Source organism: Paecilomyces variotii (genome assembly GCF_004022145.1).
Source record: "Paecilomyces variotii strain CBS 101075 chromosome Unknown C8Q69scaffold_4, whole genome shotgun sequence".
Taxonomy (NCBI): Eukaryota; Fungi; Ascomycota; class Eurotiomycetes; order Eurotiales; family Thermoascaceae; genus Paecilomyces; species Paecilomyces variotii.
Window position 1 is genome coordinate 1,586,078 of NW_021167143.1, and position 18,836 is coordinate 1,604,913.

Here is an 18,836-nt window from a genome sequence, read left to right on the forward strand (position 1 = left end):
CTACAAGCTCCAAGATGTCAACTCCAACCACGCCGACAAGATCGAAGAGGGATATCCCTGATTCGAGCCCAACGACACGTATTCAACATTCATTATTCGATGGCCTGACTGGCATGATAGCCGCGATAGAGGATACGGAACCAATCGAACCTGTCAAGGAAACTCTGGAGAAGATGAAAGACAGCCATCATCGAATCGGACCAGCCAACCCCCTCCAAGGAAGCCAAACTTCGATCGAATGTCACGCAGGCTTCACAGCTAGGTGATCTGATCTCTACCGCAAATTTACTGTCTCTTGATTACAGCTGGGATGCGGCGCATCTTTGGCAACCACCAGAGGGACCCGAGGTGCATCTTTCTGCTAGTACTAGTATGCCCATCCATCTGATAATATATTAAAATTAAGGCTAGGACTAATCTGCCTCCAGTGACTATCCTGAGAAGAATGCATGACGCCAAATTCTGGAGAAGAGATTCTTCAGAAACTCTTTCTCGAACCCTCATTAACCTCGTGCTTTTCGACCGGTTAGAGGCTCATCAAGAAGAACTCGCTGCCAAGCAGATATCGATACGAGGAGGATACCCAGTGGAGACTCGAGTCCCTAATGGAAAAGAAATAATCACCGGCAATGCTGACTATGCATTGGGATATGGTTCCTTTCTTGATGACCCATTCGAATGTATCTGTGTTATTATTCAGGTGAAGGACCTTAATGTCTCCCGTGGATCTACTGGGATTTCCCAAGCTGTTACCTATATGATGGGGTTGCAACAGCAGTGCATGTCTCGGAAGAATCCGAAGACTGTTGACACTGTATATGGTGTCGTCTCAGATGGTGTACTGTGGCAGTTTCTGAGGTTAAATGGCAACCTTCTACAACTTTCGGGCCCTTTTGTCATCCTTTCTCCTGCCGCGTGCGTCGCTATCAACCAGTTTCTTGATTATATTGTCAGATCGGCAATATCCCTGTCCCAGTACCCTGTTATACCCTAGCGGAACTCTCCAGCAACGAAGGGAATGGGAGATTTCCTAGCTAAGAAAGATGATAGCCTTGAAGGTATCGAAGAGTTCGAGATTCTTCGTCCTACGCCTTTTGAGGTAAAGGTAAGAGAAGTATTATTATATCTAAAAATTTACTAAGGCTAATGGTTTTGTAGCTGGCTCCCATTAGACCAGCAGCTTCTTCTCTGGCACAGAGTCACTCTGACTCTAATGAATCTGGAACAGGTATCAAGGGAAAACACTGCAGTCAACTAACCTGAGCAGTGAGTAACGTGAACATGTCATATGAATTAAGGACCCCGGTTTCCATCGAGAAAATATGATATCCAATTGTTCAATGTCTCGTCTAGGGTATCGTACCATCCCATGACAGTAAATTGTATGCTTCCGTCTACCATAGTTTTGTTTCGCGCCATGCGAGAGAAATATCGTATGCCTATTTGTAGACCAAATTCATCTCTTTGATTGAGTCAGGAATCACAATCTGATTTAGTTACTACTGAACGTCAGACCGGACGTGGGGCTCTGTAGTTAATCGCAATCAAGCTCCATGCGGAGAAGTGCTGCGTGCTTAGCGTGTCGTCTCGAAAGACGCGCTCCACCTTCAGTGTTACCGCCAACCCGACCTCGAACTCGATCCCCGCTCTCCTCAGGTATCCTTCCCAGTTACACAGCGGCCTGTGACGCCAATTCGATGGACTCGATGGATTGAACTCGAGCTATTCGTGTCTGAGTCGTCCGCAGTTCTTTGTCCAGATACCGGTCCTTGGAAAGCAGACTGCGACGCGTGCTAGGACGGGATCCTGAGGATCGTCGAGTGTTTCTGGCAACCGGCACGTACCGTTTCCTAGCGGCAATAGCGCTCGTGAATACAAGAGGGAAGAACCCTTCGAGGGACGACAGCGACTCAAGGGAGGAGAGGGTTTCGAAAGGTCGAACGTCTCCGCGAAACATCATCCCGAGATCATGGTTACGAGAGCGAAACCGGAAGCGAGCTTTGCATCCACACGACTGACGAGGAGCAATTATTATGGACCACCGTTACTGAGTCAAGTGGGAGGAAAGAAGGTCCGCGAAGACAGCAAATATGGAAAAGGTCCGGACCGAGAGAAAGAGTCAGGCGAGAAAAAGGTTTTCGAGCCGGCAACGGATGACGAGCCATTGAGTTCTAGCGATGAGGCAGAGTCGAGTGCGGAGTCGTTGGATTATGGGAAGACGAAGAGTTTAGAGGGTAAAGGGAATCGATCTGCACAGAAGTCGCTGGAAGAGAAACTGGCAGACGAAGATGCTGCGACAGGGACGGGAAACCGGGCATCACCACGGAAGAATAATGGAAGGAGCACCGCAGTGGACTCTCTTCGAGATGGATCGAGAAAGTCGACTCGACAACACCGGAGACAATCGCCCAAACGGACATTTAGTGATCTTATAGGCACGGATGACGAGGAGGATGAACTCTTCCCATCCTTTATGTCTTCGTCGCAGGCGTCCAAGAGGAGGAGAAATATTGGTTATGGAGGTTTGAAGAACGTCCATACAGGTTCATCGTTCAAGGTCCCTGCTTCGAGTATGCTTGAATCGTCACAACAAGAAGCGCCATCGCCCGGATTCAAGAAGCCAGCTGAGATGCCTAACTTGGATGAGCCGACAAAAGATACTACGAGTGAAGAGGAAAATAGCGGGTTTAAAGTCCCGATGGAGATCGAAATAGCCAGCCCTCAAATGAAGAAGGGAAAGAAAAAGGGCACCAAGAGAGACGCTAAGCCAACATTCAAGATACCTCCAGGATCAACTGAGCATGATGTCGTCAGTCACTCCTCGCCATCCAGGGAATTCAAGCACCCGCTGCCCTTTCCCAACGATGGAATATCTAGTTCGTCACTTGCTACATCATCTGCAAAGGATCGACTGTTCGACTTAGATGATGATAATTCTTCGTTTAGTTCCCTAAGCTCAGTGGAGTCGGACTTGTTGCTGGATGACCAGGACAAGACAGTTCTAGCCAGCCAGCATGCTGTGCCAGAACCTTCCGATGAAGCACTCTGCCCGATGTGCAAACAGCGAGTCGACCGAGACGTGCTACTAGACTTCCTCGCGCAGCCCAAACAACGTGTCCGTGATCAGGAGCGCTTCTGCGAATCTCACCGGAAAGAATCCGCGGAACAGGAGTGGCGCGATAAGGGTTATCCGACAATCGATTGGGAAGGGTTTGATGAGCGTATTCGGGGCCATTTCGCTGCTCTCGAGAAGATACTTACTCCTGACTGCCACTCATTCTACCGCAATATCCTCGACGGGGAGATGAAGTCCGGGAAAGCGAAGAACTTTCGTCTTTCGCTTGCCGGGGAAGGTCTGGAGAATATGTCCTGCGGGTATTATGGGTCTAAAGGCGCCGGAAAGATGTATGTATCTTCCTGTCTTCTCTACTGCTGCGACTTTTTCTAATGATTGTATTAGGCTGCATGCTGTAACCACACAGTTTTCGAAGAAGCTGCGTCGTCTGGCCACGACAGATCATCTTGTCAAAACTGCAGGCGTAACAACCTACGCTCAGGCGGTGCTTGTTCCTGAACTGACTGTTCTACTGGTGAAAGAAGACATGGGGGTGAGTGATGAGACGGCGCGACAGATATTGCGAGAAACGATCGACATTGGCGAGAAGCTGAACCATGTACCAAATGATGTTGTTCCTATACCCGAAGATGCGGAGAATGCTGTATGAGATCTCCGAAAGCGAGATCAGTATTCATGGTTGAAATATTGCTGCCTATTCTGTTTCAGACTCGCGGTCTGGTGCATCTGTGCCGAGTATTATCCACAATTGTTTTCTTGTATCTAACACGACGCCTATACGGAGTATTGATATGGGTTACATAGCGTAACCGGCTAGTTTGAGCCAGCGCGTTACATGCAACAGTTTGCAATAACTAATCTGAATCATGACTATTAACAATAAAACATGCAGTATAAATAATACGAGTAACTCACCTACCTAGGTTGTTTATAGCGAAAACGCATCTGCTTGATTGCCCCTTTTTTGACTCAGGGCTCCCGCCGCTTTGCTCCCCCGCTGAACTCCCTTTGCCCTCACATTATTACTCCCGTCAACTCCCATGCGGACAATCCCATAAATCGTAGATATTGAAAAAGCGATGCTGCACTTACGGAAGTACTCCGCATTACATACATGGATTTATCACCAAGGGCCTTCTAAGCAGTTGGCGCAGTTAGAGAATATAGCTATTAGCTAGCAGTTAGGCATCTTATGTACAGTACGCAACAATAGGACAACATCCTTTCTCCAATAGTAAAAAAGGGGAACAATATGTCCGTGGATATGTCATACTGATAATGTCATATCCTATAGCACACTTTCTTTGCCTCAAAACATAAATTTTCACCAACAGATAAAAAAAAAATACAAATTTACGTTCTATAATTCTTTAACTAATAAATGATATCTAGGTTTTAGCTTGTCACTGACCCCTATCTTATATTAATGGAAAGAATCTGAATCATGAGTCTCGAAGATTGTGTCTCTCTTCTGCAGTGTTATATGAAGTCTCCTCTTGGCGTGTTTTAGAGGTGCGAATTTGCTAATCTCAGTTTGAGGTTCCGGAGGTAGATAACAATATCTGTTCCAAATGGATGTCATAAAATCCTTATGAGGATAAATACGTACATATTTCCTATGGTAAGCCTAATACTTATAGCTAAGACAATCAGCAATAAAGGGGTCCTAGCCTATCATCGTCTTCTTCTGATTATTGTATAAGCTATTTAACAGTAAAGCCAATCAAGCAGTAGCCGAAATATTTCATCAGTAACTCGATAAGACATCAATTTAGTAGTAGTCTGCCCATTTCTTCGCTGGGATCCATTATCGTTACAGGGTCCCGCATATGCTAACGATTCTGACTTGCTAACCAAGTCTCATGGGCTTTCTTCTGGCGTTCCCAGTCCTTCCGGAGTTTCTTGCTCTTGCTTTTATTGATAGGCTCACCAGCAGAATCTCTGGTGGGAAGACCATCCTCATCCCAAGCGCTGAATTCCTCGGTCCGGAACATTTCTAAATGGCTGAGCTTTCCCTTCTCGAGCTTTTCTTGTGCTAGTTTTTCACGCTTCTCCTTCTCTATTTGTTTCTGTAAAGCTTTTTGTTCCTGTTCTTGACGCTCTGAGAGAAGTTCCTTTGTAACTGGTCGGATCAGTGCGGGTTTATCATCTCGGTCCTCGAGGTATATGCCGAGGTTAAACAGATCGACATCACGAACATAATCGCAGATATCCAATATTTCTTTGGAAATATTCGAGGACTCTTCAGGCTTCAAAGAAAGGACCTTTCTGTGGAAGTCACTAAGTGCACGTGCGTAGGGTCGAGCTGTCTCGGAAATGTCCTCATCCATGTCTCGGGTGGTGGCATTGATAACGCTTTTGAGTTCGTCGGACTTGATTTGAATTCCTGACTTAGCCAATCCACGCAAACGATCACGAGTCGCTGAGAGTGGGTATATAAATCGTTTAGATATCTCAGGTATGTCAATACCCTCCCAACCAATCTCAGGAGAATCCGGAGGCGCTGTGCCATTTAGCCCGAAGATGTTCACAATCGACGTAATCCATCGCGCGAGTTCATGGACCTCTTCAAGGACCAGGCTCGACTCTTCGGCAGTATTGAATGAAGAAACTAGTTCTGATATGACGCCCATAGCACCAGGTGTATCGAAAGAATCACAGAGGTGGTCATTCACCTTCTGCTGTGCGGTCTTTAGTAGTTCGCTAATAAGACCAGTTCCAGTGGAAATTGTCTGCTGCAAAGCGGACTTATCCCACCCAGCTAGTAGGTCTTTAACTTTGAGAAAGAAATTGCTGAGCTTCTCCTCCCACGCTAATGCAGTTCTTATAAGCCCTTCGGTAATTTCAATGCCACTTTTCCAACCGCCTAGAAGAAATAAAATTCGCAGGCTTCTTGCTGTCCAGTCACCTCTCCGAAGAGCCTCTCTGATAGTGGTGAAATTTTTGAGAGATTTAGACATCTTCGCACCTTGAATGGAAAGATGTCCCATGTGAAGGAAGTAATTTACCCATTGTTTGTGATGATCTGTCCAATAAGCTTCACTCTGCGCAAGCTCATTGTCGTGATGTGGAAATGCCAAATCAATTCCACCAGAGTGGATATCAAGCTGGTCGCCCAGTCGACTCGATGCCATTGCTGAGCATTCAATGTGCCAGCCAGGTCGTCCCTCACCCCATGGGCTCACCCAGCTAGGTTCTCCAGGTTGGGATGCTTTCCAAAGAGCGAAGTCATCAGGCGATCTCTTCTCCACAGCCTTAGATAAAGACCCGTCGCCACTCGTTTGAAGACGCTGATTCCCTCGACTCCATGGTTCCAGTTTTGCATAATGGTGCCCCTTTGCTTCGAATGAGTTGATATCAAAATAAACAGAGCCATCTGAAGTGACATATCCCATGTTATTTTTGACAATCCTGTCCACGAAATTCAGAATTTCACGTCCGTACTCAGAAACTCGAGTGATCTCATCTGGGTCGAGCACGTTCAGATCACGCATGTCTTGCATAAAGCGAGCTTCGTACTTTTTGGTTAACTTTGTAAATATAGAATGCGCATCACCGGGAATACTGGCACCGTTGAGTTCATCAAGGTAAGGGAGGAAGATGTCTTCGGTGGCAGAGTAGAACATTTCATTGGTGATCTCTTCATTGTCGGAGTTGGATTCGCGTTTCGCGAGATCCGCATCCTTCTTCTTTGCCATTCGTGATATCATGGCAGCAGAAGCAGTAACAGTCCTGATATGCATCTTGATTTTGACCTCCTCATCACCAGGTGTCTTTCCGGGATCCAATGCCCCGCCTTGAATAACCACGCCATATGCCTCCTCAGCTGCTGAAACAAAGTCCTCGAGCGGTGTGTTTGGGTCTATCAACGGTAGGTTCGATTTTATGTACGATCTGTATGCTAACTGCGCAGTCGAGAGGACTTTAGGAGTAACTGTCTGGTTTTCTTGCAGATAAAGTGCAAAGAGGTGCCGTTGTCTCGCTCGAAGGATGATCTTGAAATTGAGAATTAGCCTAGGTTGCAACCAAATACCGCATATCATCCACATACTTTATCATCAATATCGGTGATATTCATCACAAATTTGACATCGAACTTGAAGTAATCCTTGAGTATACGACGAAGTATATCCGTGCTAACGTAGTTTCTGGCGTGTCCTAGATGGGCGTCATCATAGACCGTCGGGCCGCAAGCATACCATTTCACTTTGCGGCCTTGAGGGTCGAGAGGAACAAAAGGTGTCTTGGACCGTGTCAATGAATTGTACACTTTCAGGGGTGGAAGTGTCGTGCCAGGTTTCTGAGCGGGTTGCGCCCAAGGTGGCTGTTGTGAAATGGTCATATCTGCGAAAGGTGCTGATGCTGTGGAGGCTTTCCACCATCAGTGCCTCAGATCAACATCAGAGACTATGTAGACGGACGTTTCGACAAGACAGTAAAGAAAGACTACGAGAGTATCGATTTTATCTGGACACATTGACTCATAGTAGGGCTTACACAGTACAGCCCAATTAGGCATGATCTAAAGGCGGTGGCAGAATCCTTACTTAGACCACGGAGAATGTTTTCGACCATGTTGAACTGTAACGCCTGTGGTATATAAAACGCAATGATGAAGTAAGGATGAGACTTGAAAGATAATTATGATCATGTCATTCTTCAATTTTGTATGTTAGTTTTACACTATGTACCTAGTATATATATACTAGCCACAAATAAGCGATTCTACTATCTTATCGGCTATCGCAGCTTTGGCGGGGCGAGACCATTCCAGGAACAGCAGGAGCTCGTCATGGCATCCACTTGGCTCGAGCTGCGATGATACCATCCAGGCGGCATCTCCGCATATCCTCACTACCTATCTCTTCTTCTCCCCTTCCTTTCTTTCTTTTTTTCTTTTCTTTTCTCTTTCCATCTCCAATGGCCTAGGGCTAAATACATTATTATATACATCCATAATCCTTGCCGTGATCTAACAGCAGGATGAAAGAGAAGGGGCCCATCATGCCGGTCAGCGAAAGCACGCCGCTCTTGGTCGTGCATGAGCCAGCTAGGCCCCGGTGGCAGTATCCTCATAGCCGCCTGCGTCGTACCTGTACGTCCATACTTGGAGCGCTCCTCCTGCTAGCAGTTGTTCTCTTCTTGACTCCTGCTGCCGTATTGCCCCGCGAGCATGGTTCGGTCTGGTCCTATCTGCCCTGGGCCCAGCCCTTCCCTCATGCCTCTTGGCCGCATGGCAATGGCCTCTCCTACCAGGAACTGCAGGAGATCCTTCTTCACACCCCATCTGCGGAAAAGGCAAGGGAGTGGAGCAACTACTATACGGCCGGACCGCATCTCGCAGGCAAGAATCTCAGTCAGGCGCTCTGGACACAGCAGAAATGGCAGGAGTTTGGTATCGAACACACTGAGATCACTGCCTATGACATTTACATTAACTATCCGCTGGAACATCGACTGGCACTTCTGAAGAAGCACGGTGATGACACGGAAGTCACCTTCGAGGCCACTCTCGAGGAGGACGTGTTGGAAGAAGACCATACAAGTGGTCTACCCGACCGCATTCCGACCTTCCACGGCTACTCGGCCAGCGGGAATGTCACTGGACAGTTTGTGTACGCAAACTTTGGAACGTACCAGGACTTCGAGGACCTTGTCAAGGCCAATGTCAGCCTTGAAGGCAAGATCGCTCTGGTCAAATACGGCGGTATCTTCCGTGGTCTGAAGGTGAAGCGTGCTCAGGAGCTTGGAGCGATTGGTGTCGTGATCTATACCGATCCACAGGAGGACGGCGAGATTACGGAAGCGAACGGCTACAAGGCCTACCCGGAGGGCCCTGCTCGTAACCCGAGCGCAGTGCAGCGAGGAAGCACTCAATTTTTAAGTACATACCTTCCTCTTTATTCGATCCCTTTGACTTCTGTTGCTAACGATTTTACAAGGTGTTGCGCCGGGTGACCCTACGACTCCCGGCTATCCATCCACGCCCGACGCTGATCGCCAGGATCCGCACAACTCTATTCCATCCATTCCATCAATCCCGATCTCGTATAAAGAAGCCATCCCGTTGCTCAAGGCTCTCAATGGGCACGGTCCTAAGGCATCTGACTTTGGAGATGGCTGGGAGGGCGCGCTGGGCCATAAAGGCGTGGAGTATAACATTGGACCGTCTCCTGAGGACGTGGTGGTCAACCTGTATAACTTGCAGGAGTATGTCACGACCCCATTGTGGAACGTTATCGGCGTTATCAAGGGCACGATTCCGGACGAAGTTGTCATCCTGGGCAACCACCGCGACGCTTGGGTTGCGGGCGGTGCTGGTGATCCCAACAGTGGATCGGCAGCTATCAACGAGGTTATCCGTAGCTTTGGTGAAGCCCTCAAAGCTGGATGGAAGCCGCTGCGGACGATCGTCTTTGCCAGCTGGGACGGTGAGGAGTACGGCCTCATTGGTTCCACTGAATGGGTCGAAGACAAGCTGCCTTGGTTGTCGAAGGCCAACGTGGTATATCTAAACGTGGATGTCGCTGCCACTGGTACCCACTTCTCAGCGAGCGCGAGTCCACTGCTGAACAAGGCCATCTATGATGTGACCAGCATTGTTCCATCTCCCAACCAGACGGTGAAGGGCCAAACAGTTCGGGATCTCTGGAGCGGGCACATTGGCACTATGGGCAGTGGCAGTGACTTCACCGCGTTCCAGGACTTCGCCGGTGTGGCGAGCCTCGATTTCGGTTTCGGTCCGGGCCCCGGCGACGCAGTGTACCACTATCACTCTAACTATGACAGTTTCGACTGGATGGACCGATATGGTGACCCTGGCTGGAAGTACCATGTCGCTACCAGCCAGATCTTTGGGTTGCTCGCCGCCCGTCTCGTGGAGACGCCGGTGCTAGGACTCAACGCGACGGACTATGCCGCCGGACTGGGTGAATATCTAGACCGTATCAAGCCTGAAGCTGATAAGCTGCCCAAGAACTCGTACTTCAGCTTCAGGGCACTGGAGCAGGCGATTGCCAAGCTGTATGATGCGGCTGTGACCTTTGACGCCTACACGGCGGACCTGGCGGCCAAGCTGGAGGAGGACCTGCCGTGGTACCTCTGGTGGAAGAAGGTCAAGCTGTACTTCCAGGTCCGGGCAGCCAATGACAAGTATAAGCTGCTAGAACGGAAGTTTCTGTACCAGCCTGGTTTGGACGGCCGTAGCTGGTTCAAGCACGTTGTGTTTGCACCTGGCCTGTGGACAGGATATGCAGGTGCAACTTACCCGGGATTGGTGGAGAGTTTTGAGGCGGGCGACCCAGTGAACGCAGAGGTTTGTTGATCCATTGATTGATGAATATTGCCCATGCTAACGATTGTCGACAGAAATGGGACCGTATCATACAGGAACGGATCGAGGATGCCACCTCTCTGCTGAGTTAGACGCAGTCTGACACGGTTTGATCGGATGCGGGTTATGATATGACGTCTAAACGATGATCGTGGTTTAGGTATTTAGCATCTACACGTTGCGGGGCTCTGCCTTTGGTCGGGCCCTCAAAAGTACATGAGTCATGGCAGTATCTGCTGTATATACTCTGAGCCATTACGGGCATAGTATGTACAGCACTTTGCTGATAGTGCCCCAAATTGAGGTAACTATACGGAATTCTTCAGCTACGTAGGATCTGGCCGTAGTTTGAGTATGGCCTTTAGAAACTAGGGTGCCCCCCATCTCGATCTTCTAGCCAATAGAGAGGACTAGCTATTTCAGCGGCCACTGTATTCCTACAGTGAACCAAAGCGGTTCGTCTCTTTGGTTGTTGAAGGAGGAGAGAAAAGGATGGAAGGGCCGCCCTAGCGCTAGACTCGGCACGCTTTCACATACGCCTGAGCATTTCTGTCCCCGGCCCCTCGTAGTCATCAGTACTTCTATCACGATGTCAACTTCTGACAGATCCTTGCACCTTTCAGATTCTTTCGGCATCAGCTGTGGTACAGTCACCCTTGATCCCATTCGAAGAAAAGTGCTCTTGATCCGATGGAAGAAAACAGGAGAATTCTTCCTCCCGAAGGGGCGCAAGAATATTGGCGAAACACTCGAAGATGCCGCATTACGAGAGACCTATGAAGAAACTGGGTTCAGAGTGGCTCTCTTCCCTCTGCCTATCCCTACCCTTGCAACACCAGCGACGGTAGAGGATACACTTGATGGCTCTAGCGTCGTTACAGAGCCAGTTGCTGTCAGTCAACGGGTGCGGGATGGGAAACTCAAAATTATCTTCTGGTTTGCTGCGCGAGGAGATGCTACCGCGATGGCTGATGCTGGGACACAGGAGGAATGGGAGGATTTTGAATCGATATGGGCGGATTACGCGCTGGCAGGCCCAACTCTGACTTTCGATGATGATAGATCGATTGTTCGGGCGGTTCTTGATATGGTCTGCGAGACATCGTCCGGCTGATAGAAATCGAGTCAGTCACGCGTTTTTTTCCTGTGCAATGGGGGAATATGTATCTCGGGCACATAGCACTCAATTATTGTCCTGTTATTACTTCTCTCGCTATGGTTCCTGTCACGGTGAGATACGAGGTTTCGTATAAAGGCCTTGGTACGGTTCGCGACTACAAGAAGAACCTCTTTCACATTCCAAATCACTCTTGTTGTTTTACATCTCTATACACTTCCCGGATCTCCTTTGGTTAGCCCCTCAAAAGCACATAAGTACAATGGTTAGGCTCTACGCTGTATGGACCACTTCTGCATGTCTCCTCTCAGGGCTGAGATCGAGTCGGAAAACCGACTAATTACTATCCATAGTTAGCTACATTTATCCGGGGCCTTTTCCGGCCGAGATGACGCACCAATGGGCTCGTGATCGGGTGTGATCAGCCCTGGCGCAGGCGGTAAGCATTTCATCACATCTCATTGGTTGTCCTCTCTTCAGCGGCTGGACCAAGACTGCGGGGAGGCTGGCGCTAAGCCGGTTAAGTCGGAAGGCGGTCAGGCACAAGCTCAGTCAGCAGATCGGATGAGAGAATATTGAATTACTCGAAGATGCGGATATCATTCATTCAGTCATGGATTTATTCAAGAGAGAACGCTTTTCATTTGAGTTCTACACTCTCTTTTTTCCACTGTGTTATTTGATTTGGTTTTGTTGGTTACCACCTACTAAATACTCCTGTGAACTGTTCCTCCATACCCCTGTACCTTAAGTAGTTATCGGTTGCTCCACTAACTAATGTGAAGCTACTGAGGTCTGCCACCCACCACTCCTCACTGGGTCCGGCTGACCAGAAGATTTCAGCGTCATCTTCACTGGCGTGCTTTCTTTTATTTCTTTTCAATCCTGACTGTCGTTTCTGTACCAGTTGTTATCAACTCGCGATCGTTTGGAGGAGAGGCTGTTATCTCGAAATCCATGTCGACCACGTAATAGCACTTTTTTTTTTCTGTGCCATTTTTTGTTGTTATTTTATTTACACGGAAATGCTGAAGAGGAAGCAACCCCAGCTGCCCGTGCGGCAGTTGGTCATTCTCTGTGAGTTTCATCCCTCTGCTTCAAGACATGGACTGGTACTAACTTCTGGTATAGCAATATGTCGTTTTGCAGAACCTGGTATGTCGCTGCTCCTGCGAATCAAAACCCCTAGAGTGTTTGTCCAATAGCCGCGTGCATGCAGACTAATTGTATCCAGTCGTCTTAACGTCCGTTTTGCCATATCTTGTATGTACAGGACACTCGTCCCGTTATATCCGCTCAAGTGCTCCAGCTAATGATCCACTCTTCCAGCCCGAAATGATAGAATCGGTAGGCGTCGCAAAGAGCGAAGTCGCCAAATGGGTCGGAATCACCTCTGCCGTTGTCGCTGGCTGTCAATGCATCATGGGTGTCCCCTGGGGTACTGCATCGGACTACCTCGGTCGAAAACCCGTCATTCTACTCGGCTTGACCTTCACGATGATCTTCTCCCTCATGTTCGGCTTCTCCCGTACCCTCACCTCGTTGATTGTCGCGCGCGCGTTCCAGGGTCTGATGAATGGAAACGTGGGTATCATCCGGACAATGGTGGCAGAGATGGTTCCGGAGAAAGAGCTCCAGCCCCGTGCATTTAGTGTCATGCCGCTTGTGTGGACGATTGGAAGTATTTTCGGACCTGCGTTTGGAGGTGCCCTGGCCAATCCGGCGGAGAAGCATCCGACGATCTTTGGAGGTTCGGAGTTTTTGAAGAAGTATCCTTTCGCCTTGCCCAATATCGCCTCGGCTATACTTTTTGTCGTTGGGATAACGACTGGTTTCTTGTTTATGAAGGTGGGAATCAGTGTTTTTTCACGACTTGGATTCGAGCCTAATCATGCGACAGGAAACTCTGGCCACGAGGAAGAACTCTCGAGACTACGGCCTGATTCTAGGTCAGGTATTGACCAGCGCCTGTACCGGATCACGCTCCAGACGCCGCAGCGCACACCCAGTTAAAAGGCTAGATGACGACGAGACAACCGCCTTGCTTGCTGGAGACGAAGAAGTGGATGAAGAGGACTTTTACCAGGAGTCTCAAGTTCAAGGACCGACTACTCCGCAAAAGAACCAGAACAGCGGCAAAGCCAAGCGTCCGAGCTGGGGCCAGGTCTTGACCCCGCAGTCGATTCTAGTATTGATAGCATACGCCATGTTGGCAATGCATAGCATGGCATTCGACTCTTTATTTCCTGTGTTCCTGCACTACCGTCCGCAGAACCTCGAGGGAAATCCAGACGTGAACCTTCCATTCAAATTCGCAGGAGGCTTTGGCGTTGGTATGTTTGGTAGCCTACCTATACTCTCCGCATATAACCGCTAACATACATATCACGACAGACTCCCAGACAATTGGTATTCTATACACTCTCATTGGAGTCATCGGCATGTTCGTCCAATTCCTCGTCTTTCCGGCCGCCGCCAAACGCTACGGCGTCCTGAACTGTTTGAAGGTGACCTCGATCATTTTCCCCATTCTACACGTCATCACGCCATTCATCGTGCTCTTGTCCGATCCTATCCGGAATTTTGCCGTCTTCCTTCTCATGCTCTTTAAACTCTTCTGTGTCATCTTCAGTTTCCCCTCGTGCACCATCCTCCTGACCAACTCCGCGAGCAGCTTGAACATTCTGGGGACATTGAACGGAGTGGGCACCAGCGTCAGCGCTATCGGAAGGGCAAGTGGGCCGGCCCTTGTCGGAGCCACGTTCTCCTTCGGCGTCGAGAAAGGATATATGATCATCCCGTGGTGGACTCTCGCGTTTGTTGGAGCTCTGAGTGCCATTCCTGTCTTTTGGATCAAAGAGACAGATGGTTTCATGGCTAATAGCCAGGATGAGCAAGACGACAGCGACGATGATAACAACGAATACAACCACGATCATGAAAGCCCACGAAGATAGCTGTATTATAGCAGCAGCAGCAGTAGTGACAGTTATTAACGTCCAGCGAGGTGTGAGCCTCTGTTAGTTGGTCCGGAGCAAGCCCGGACAGGAAAATTTGAGTCTGAAGCCGGCATAGGAGATATGAATGAGTTACGTTATGTTCCGTTATGAGACGAGATGAGACTGCATGAGGGCGTTTGGGTTTGGGTTTGGGTTTTGGGTTCCTACCTGCTGTTTATCGCATGTTTATCGCATGGCCGGGGTACGCTCTATGTGTATACGCATGCTGTTTCTTCTTTTCCATAGTACGCTGTACGTACTCGCCAAAAGTTATAAGAATGAGAATAATAGAGTATTTCTTCCTATCCTATCCCCACTTATTTATAACGTTCTCGACGCCGGTCTCTTTACAAAGAGCACCGATCCTGCTCTCTTCAACCACAAGACTCACGCCGAATTACTCCTGCAAAACAACACCCAAAGCACCAGCAGAACCATGATTTGAAGAATCGTGTCGCGATCCTCGCGCCATATCTCGCGCAATTCCCCAGATATCCGAGTCTCAGGCCATATGTCGTCAATGTCTCTTACAGATCCATTCCATTTACGCGAAGCATTATCCCGAACTTCGCTCCGATGAGATGCCTCTACGGAGATGAAGGGCTGTAGAGAATTATTGTCCGAGAGCGGGAAATCAACTGTCGTGTTGGTGGCAATCATCACTTCATGAAATGGGACAGTCAAGGGAAACGATGAGTTCGTGTCGTTGCACATATCTGTATCAAGCATTATGAAAGATCAGCAAAAGATAAGCCATTATATTCAATTGATTTCTCTCAGGGAAAGATAAATACCACTCTTCATACTTATCTCTCTGGTATAGTTCAATGTCAAGTTATCAGGAGACATCATCGGCGTTTCTTGAGGTTGAGAAATGGCTCCCGGAGACGCGCAACACGGAACCGCTGGTGGGTAAGGGTATAGCCAGAGGTGGAAGGCCGTTGTGAAGAGATGTCGGACGGACGGGATATAAGTCGATAGAGTCATTGCTTTGGGTTTTATTTCTTATTTTCAGGTTCGCAGAGTTCGAAAGGGAATAATGAGTATTGAGTATTGATAGATATTCCCGGTAGGGAACGTGCACAGCAGCAAAGGTAAGGATTGTTGAAGAATATGAAGAATGGACTGGATGGATATCCAAGTCAAGTCTTCGGCTTTTCTTCTTCCTTTTAGTGTGGAATAAGAATTGAATGTTGATAGCTTTTTGAGTTTTGAGATTGTGTATAGCTGTGGTAAGAACGACTGATGCCGGGCCCATTCGTTGCTACTGCACTAGGGATAGAGTTGCGGGAGTGGACGGGATGGGATCGATGGATAACCTTGTCGGGGCTCTAGTCTGGTTAAGATTATGATAATGCCTTTGTGAGTTGATATCTCATATGTATAGGATTTCATAGAGCGTGTTTAGTTTTGTTTATTTCGTGTGGTTGAACTTGTGTTTTGGGATGACTTTATCATTATGGCGGGCAATATGTAGGCGTATTCCGGGAATGACTGCATCTGGGTGCTCTCCTACTAGGTTACTTATCTGAACCATTCTCTACTCTCACATTGAGCATGAATATCATGAGCGTAGGATAAGCTGATATGCCCAAACCAATCAACAGTATCATTCGTGATCATAAATACAGTACATCTGCCTCTCACAGCAACCCAATCACCACATCTCCATAGATCTCTGCGTCCAGTTCCAATTTCACCTTGACTTTCAAATCCAGGTGGATCTTGATGTTCAGACTCTCCTTTTTGCCATCATCGTCTTTGGTGGTCGAAACGTTCTTGCCAGTCGCTTTGTCTGCTAGCGTGGCCACTTCGTTTCCCTCAGCGCTGTCGTTGCTGTCCTGACTATTGCGCTTCTTGCGGTCACCCTTGGGGAGAGTATCGCTGGGACCGTTGTTAACTATATTGTTTGGAGCAGGCTACATTGATTATATGAAATGAAGTGCATACATACTTCAGAGCGGGCGTGGCAACGGCTGACATCTCGTCGATCTTCTTGGATGCTTGTTTCGTATACCAGAAGAGAAGGACTGTCAAGATTAGGGTTTGTACCTCAGTCAATAGTTTCAAAGGATCGAGGCTTGTCGGCGGGTGGACAGCCATATAACTGCTCACATTTAGACGTAGTATGAAGAAGCAATAGGGTTCCGTCCTGGACAGATGGATTATATTATATTAGAATATTGCGACGTAATTAACTACTGGTCAGGGTGGTTTCCCGACGCCAAGTCAGATTGCGCACCCGTTGTTTCGAATAGCAGGGGGTCTGTTGCAGCTCTGATGCGGCTCTATTGCGGACTGAGGGGTAAAGGGACGGAGATATTCCTGTCGGCACTGCTATACTCCAGTTTCTGCAAACATTCGGTAGACCTTGCCATTGCTTGGATCATGTCTGGTTTACGTAGACTTGTTCGTTCACGGCGAAACAACTCAGCTACCGGACATCTCCGTGAGGGTGTTTCAAGCTTAACCAACCTCTCCATGATTTCTATTCCATCATTGGGCGAACATATGAACCCAATGCCCTCCCCAGCAGCGAGTCCAGACATTCATCCCTCTCACGACGGTATCGGATTGCGCAAAGTTCGTCGATCATCCGTCTCACTGAGCCGATCAGAATTGTTGTCTGCTTTTCGATAGCCCGCGTCCTCCTCTTATTCGATCAGAAGGAATTATCTCAAATTTTGTTTTTCTTCCTGGTTCACGACGACAGCCCTTTTCCGCCCAGCATGGTACTTGGGATTGTCATGATGACAGCTATGATCCCGACCATCGTTGGGCTGAATGAGGCGACCAATGGTGCGAGGGACCATGAGGACAAGCGCAGGGGAAATGCACGAAAACAGCGATGCCATCTCCAAGTTACCTGTGCGGTTAATGCCGGGCCCCAAGAGCTGCGACAGCAGGTACACAATGCGATGGTGTATCTGGGGACAGACGGTAAGGTATGGCTATACTTGCGTGAACGATCATTTCTTGCCTTTCGCTTTGTTTTTTTCTTGGATTCGACCGGACGCTATGCTGGGATGTGGTCAGCAATTACTGACGCGATTACGAGATATAGATGTATATCACCAAGAAACCAAGTGCGGACATGACTCCCTTCAACGGAGGATTCTATACACATCCTGCCTTCCCACCGGATAATACAGCCGGATTTGTCACTGTCTCTGGAGAAACACCGCCGACATTACGATGGGTCTTTCTCGACGCGGAAACTCATGCCATGCGCTATGGCAGCCGGCAGGATAGCGAGGGCCACATCTGCGGTCCGTTCGACTGGACCGACGACGAAGCCAGAGTCACATTGGAGGGATGGGAAGGCTGGTTAGCGGTCCAGTTGCCAGAAGATCAACACGAGAGTGGGATCTGGAGACTGTATTTCGACCGCGATGACAACGGCGCTGAACTGCCGGCCGGCAGTCGAGGGCTGGAGATCACAGTGAAGAGAGTGCAGGCAGAGAGTTGATGAGTGTAGACGTCAGACTCCGCGCGGCTGGACAGCGGTTTTGGATTTGGACTTCATCACATCCATGGTGTCGATTAGATTAGAGTTGAACTCCACAGCGATCAGCGATCTTGATCTTGCGCCCTTGCAAATCAGCCATCTCCAGTGCCGTCTTCTTCTCCACATTCCAGCGATCGCAGTCCGGTCCGATCAATCTTGATGGCCGCTCGGCACGCGCCGGTTCACTCTACTGGAACCCCAAGACATCATCTCCTCTGACATCAATTTCCACCACGGTCCACGGCACCACAGGAGCGCATTTGTGAAGAACTCCCAAAGCCCAGATCTGATATTATTGTGCCGGAGGTCCTCGGGGGCTAATGATATTCCAGTGTGGCGGATCACGAAGCTGGACGAGAACGTCCGAAAACAGCGACTTTGCGGGGTTGACGAAAGTGCTTGTGACAAATTATAGTATGCATCGATCGGTACATTCTACCCCAGAGACATTGAATAGGCGTCATGTCAGCTCAAGCCACAATGGCTGGTGGCTCTGCAGCTTCAACACCAACCTGTCGTGCAGCTCGATGTCCCAGCACAAAAAGATAGATTTCGCCATCAATTGGAGGCATACTGTGAAACAGCTATGCTGTCATTTCTGATGACACGTACTTGTGGTACGGAACAGAAGCATATCTGCGGTCATAGTTCAGGTGGAACGAATCAGTTCGCTCTTTATGGTCTTCTATTCCATCTGAACCATAGAGATACACCCATGTACGATTTTCACCCATGGTTCAAAGCAACCAGGTCACATCTGCCCCTTGTCGCAATACGTGTTCTGAAAGATCCTTTCACCGTAT

The 18,836-nt window shown here is 48.6% G+C and overlaps 8 protein-coding genes across 8 annotated transcripts; 6 read left to right on the top strand and 2 right to left on the bottom strand.

The window, feature by feature from the left end:
- Nucleotides 1-14: 14 nt before the first annotated feature.
- On the top strand, nucleotides 15-1,263 carry C8Q69DRAFT_444144 (hypothetical protein; the record flags this gene model as incomplete). The annotated part of the gene is made up of 5 exons (XM_028628975.1): nucleotides 15-262; nucleotides 306-370; nucleotides 429-949; nucleotides 995-1,105; nucleotides 1,159-1,263. 5 exons carry the CDS (start codon nucleotides 15-17, stop codon nucleotides 1,261-1,263), a joined length of 1,050 nt encoding a protein of 349 aa, XP_028486049.1.
- Nucleotides 1,264-1,842: 579 nt separating this feature from the next.
- Nucleotides 1,843-3,799, top strand: C8Q69DRAFT_244205 (RTC4-like domain-containing protein). Its single transcript, XM_028626525.1, has 2 exons — nucleotides 1,843-3,405; nucleotides 3,461-3,799. Exons 1-2 carry the CDS (start codon nucleotides 1,970-1,972, stop codon nucleotides 3,723-3,725), a joined length of 1,701 nt encoding a protein of 566 aa, XP_028486050.1. The 5' UTR covers nucleotides 1,843-1,969; the 3' UTR covers nucleotides 3,726-3,799.
- Nucleotides 3,800-4,682: 883 nt separating this feature from the next.
- C8Q69DRAFT_465174 (tRNA synthetases class I (C) catalytic domain-containing protein) lies at nucleotides 4,683-7,730 on the bottom strand. Its single transcript, XM_028630469.1, has 2 exons — nucleotides 7,128-7,730; nucleotides 4,683-7,071 (listed from the first exon to the last, which is right to left on the bottom strand). The coding sequence occupies exons 1-2, from the start codon at nucleotides 7,416-7,418 to the stop codon at nucleotides 4,909-4,911; spliced, it is 2,454 nt and encodes an 817-aa protein (XP_028486051.1). The 5' UTR covers nucleotides 7,419-7,730; the 3' UTR covers nucleotides 4,683-4,908.
- Nucleotides 7,731-7,889: 159 nt separating this feature from the next.
- Nucleotides 7,890-10,741, top strand: C8Q69DRAFT_244266 (hypothetical protein). The gene is made up of 3 exons (XM_028626526.1): nucleotides 7,890-8,960; nucleotides 9,019-10,391; nucleotides 10,445-10,741. The coding sequence occupies exons 1-3, from the start codon at nucleotides 8,060-8,062 to the stop codon at nucleotides 10,499-10,501; spliced, it is 2,331 nt and encodes a 776-aa protein (XP_028486052.1). The 5' UTR covers nucleotides 7,890-8,059; the 3' UTR covers nucleotides 10,502-10,741.
- Nucleotides 10,742-10,998: 257 nt separating this feature from the next.
- On the top strand, nucleotides 10,999-11,523 carry C8Q69DRAFT_506603 (hypothetical protein; the record flags this gene model as incomplete). Its single annotated transcript, XM_028632819.1, has 1 exon — nucleotides 10,999-11,523. One exon carries the CDS (start codon nucleotides 10,999-11,001, stop codon nucleotides 11,521-11,523), a length of 525 nt encoding a protein of 174 aa, XP_028486053.1.
- A 600-nt stretch (nucleotides 11,524-12,123) lies between these two features.
- C8Q69DRAFT_465179 (permease of the major facilitator superfamily) lies at nucleotides 12,124-14,828 on the top strand. Its single transcript, XM_028630470.1, has 6 exons — nucleotides 12,124-12,603; nucleotides 12,658-12,681; nucleotides 12,761-12,789; nucleotides 12,856-13,374; nucleotides 13,427-13,859; nucleotides 13,921-14,828. The coding sequence occupies exons 1-6, from the start codon at nucleotides 12,552-12,554 to the stop codon at nucleotides 14,481-14,483; spliced, it is 1,620 nt and encodes a 539-aa protein (XP_028486054.1). The 5' UTR covers nucleotides 12,124-12,551; the 3' UTR covers nucleotides 14,484-14,828.
- Nucleotides 14,829-16,168: 1,340 nt separating this feature from the next.
- On the bottom strand, nucleotides 16,169-16,628 carry C8Q69DRAFT_444149 (hypothetical protein; the record flags this gene model as incomplete). The annotated part of the gene is made up of 2 exons (XM_028628976.1): nucleotides 16,169-16,409; nucleotides 16,480-16,628. The coding sequence occupies 2 exons, from the start codon at nucleotides 16,626-16,628 to the stop codon at nucleotides 16,169-16,171; spliced, it is 390 nt and encodes a 129-aa protein (XP_028486055.1).
- Nucleotides 16,629-17,164: 536 nt separating this feature from the next.
- Nucleotides 17,165-18,307, top strand: C8Q69DRAFT_244365 (hypothetical protein). Its single transcript, XM_028626527.1, has 2 exons — nucleotides 17,165-17,470; nucleotides 17,590-18,307. The coding sequence occupies exons 1-2, from the start codon at nucleotides 17,255-17,257 to the stop codon at nucleotides 17,992-17,994; spliced, it is 621 nt and encodes a 206-aa protein (XP_028486056.1). The 5' UTR covers nucleotides 17,165-17,254; the 3' UTR covers nucleotides 17,995-18,307.
- Nucleotides 18,308-18,836: the final 529 nt, after the last annotated feature.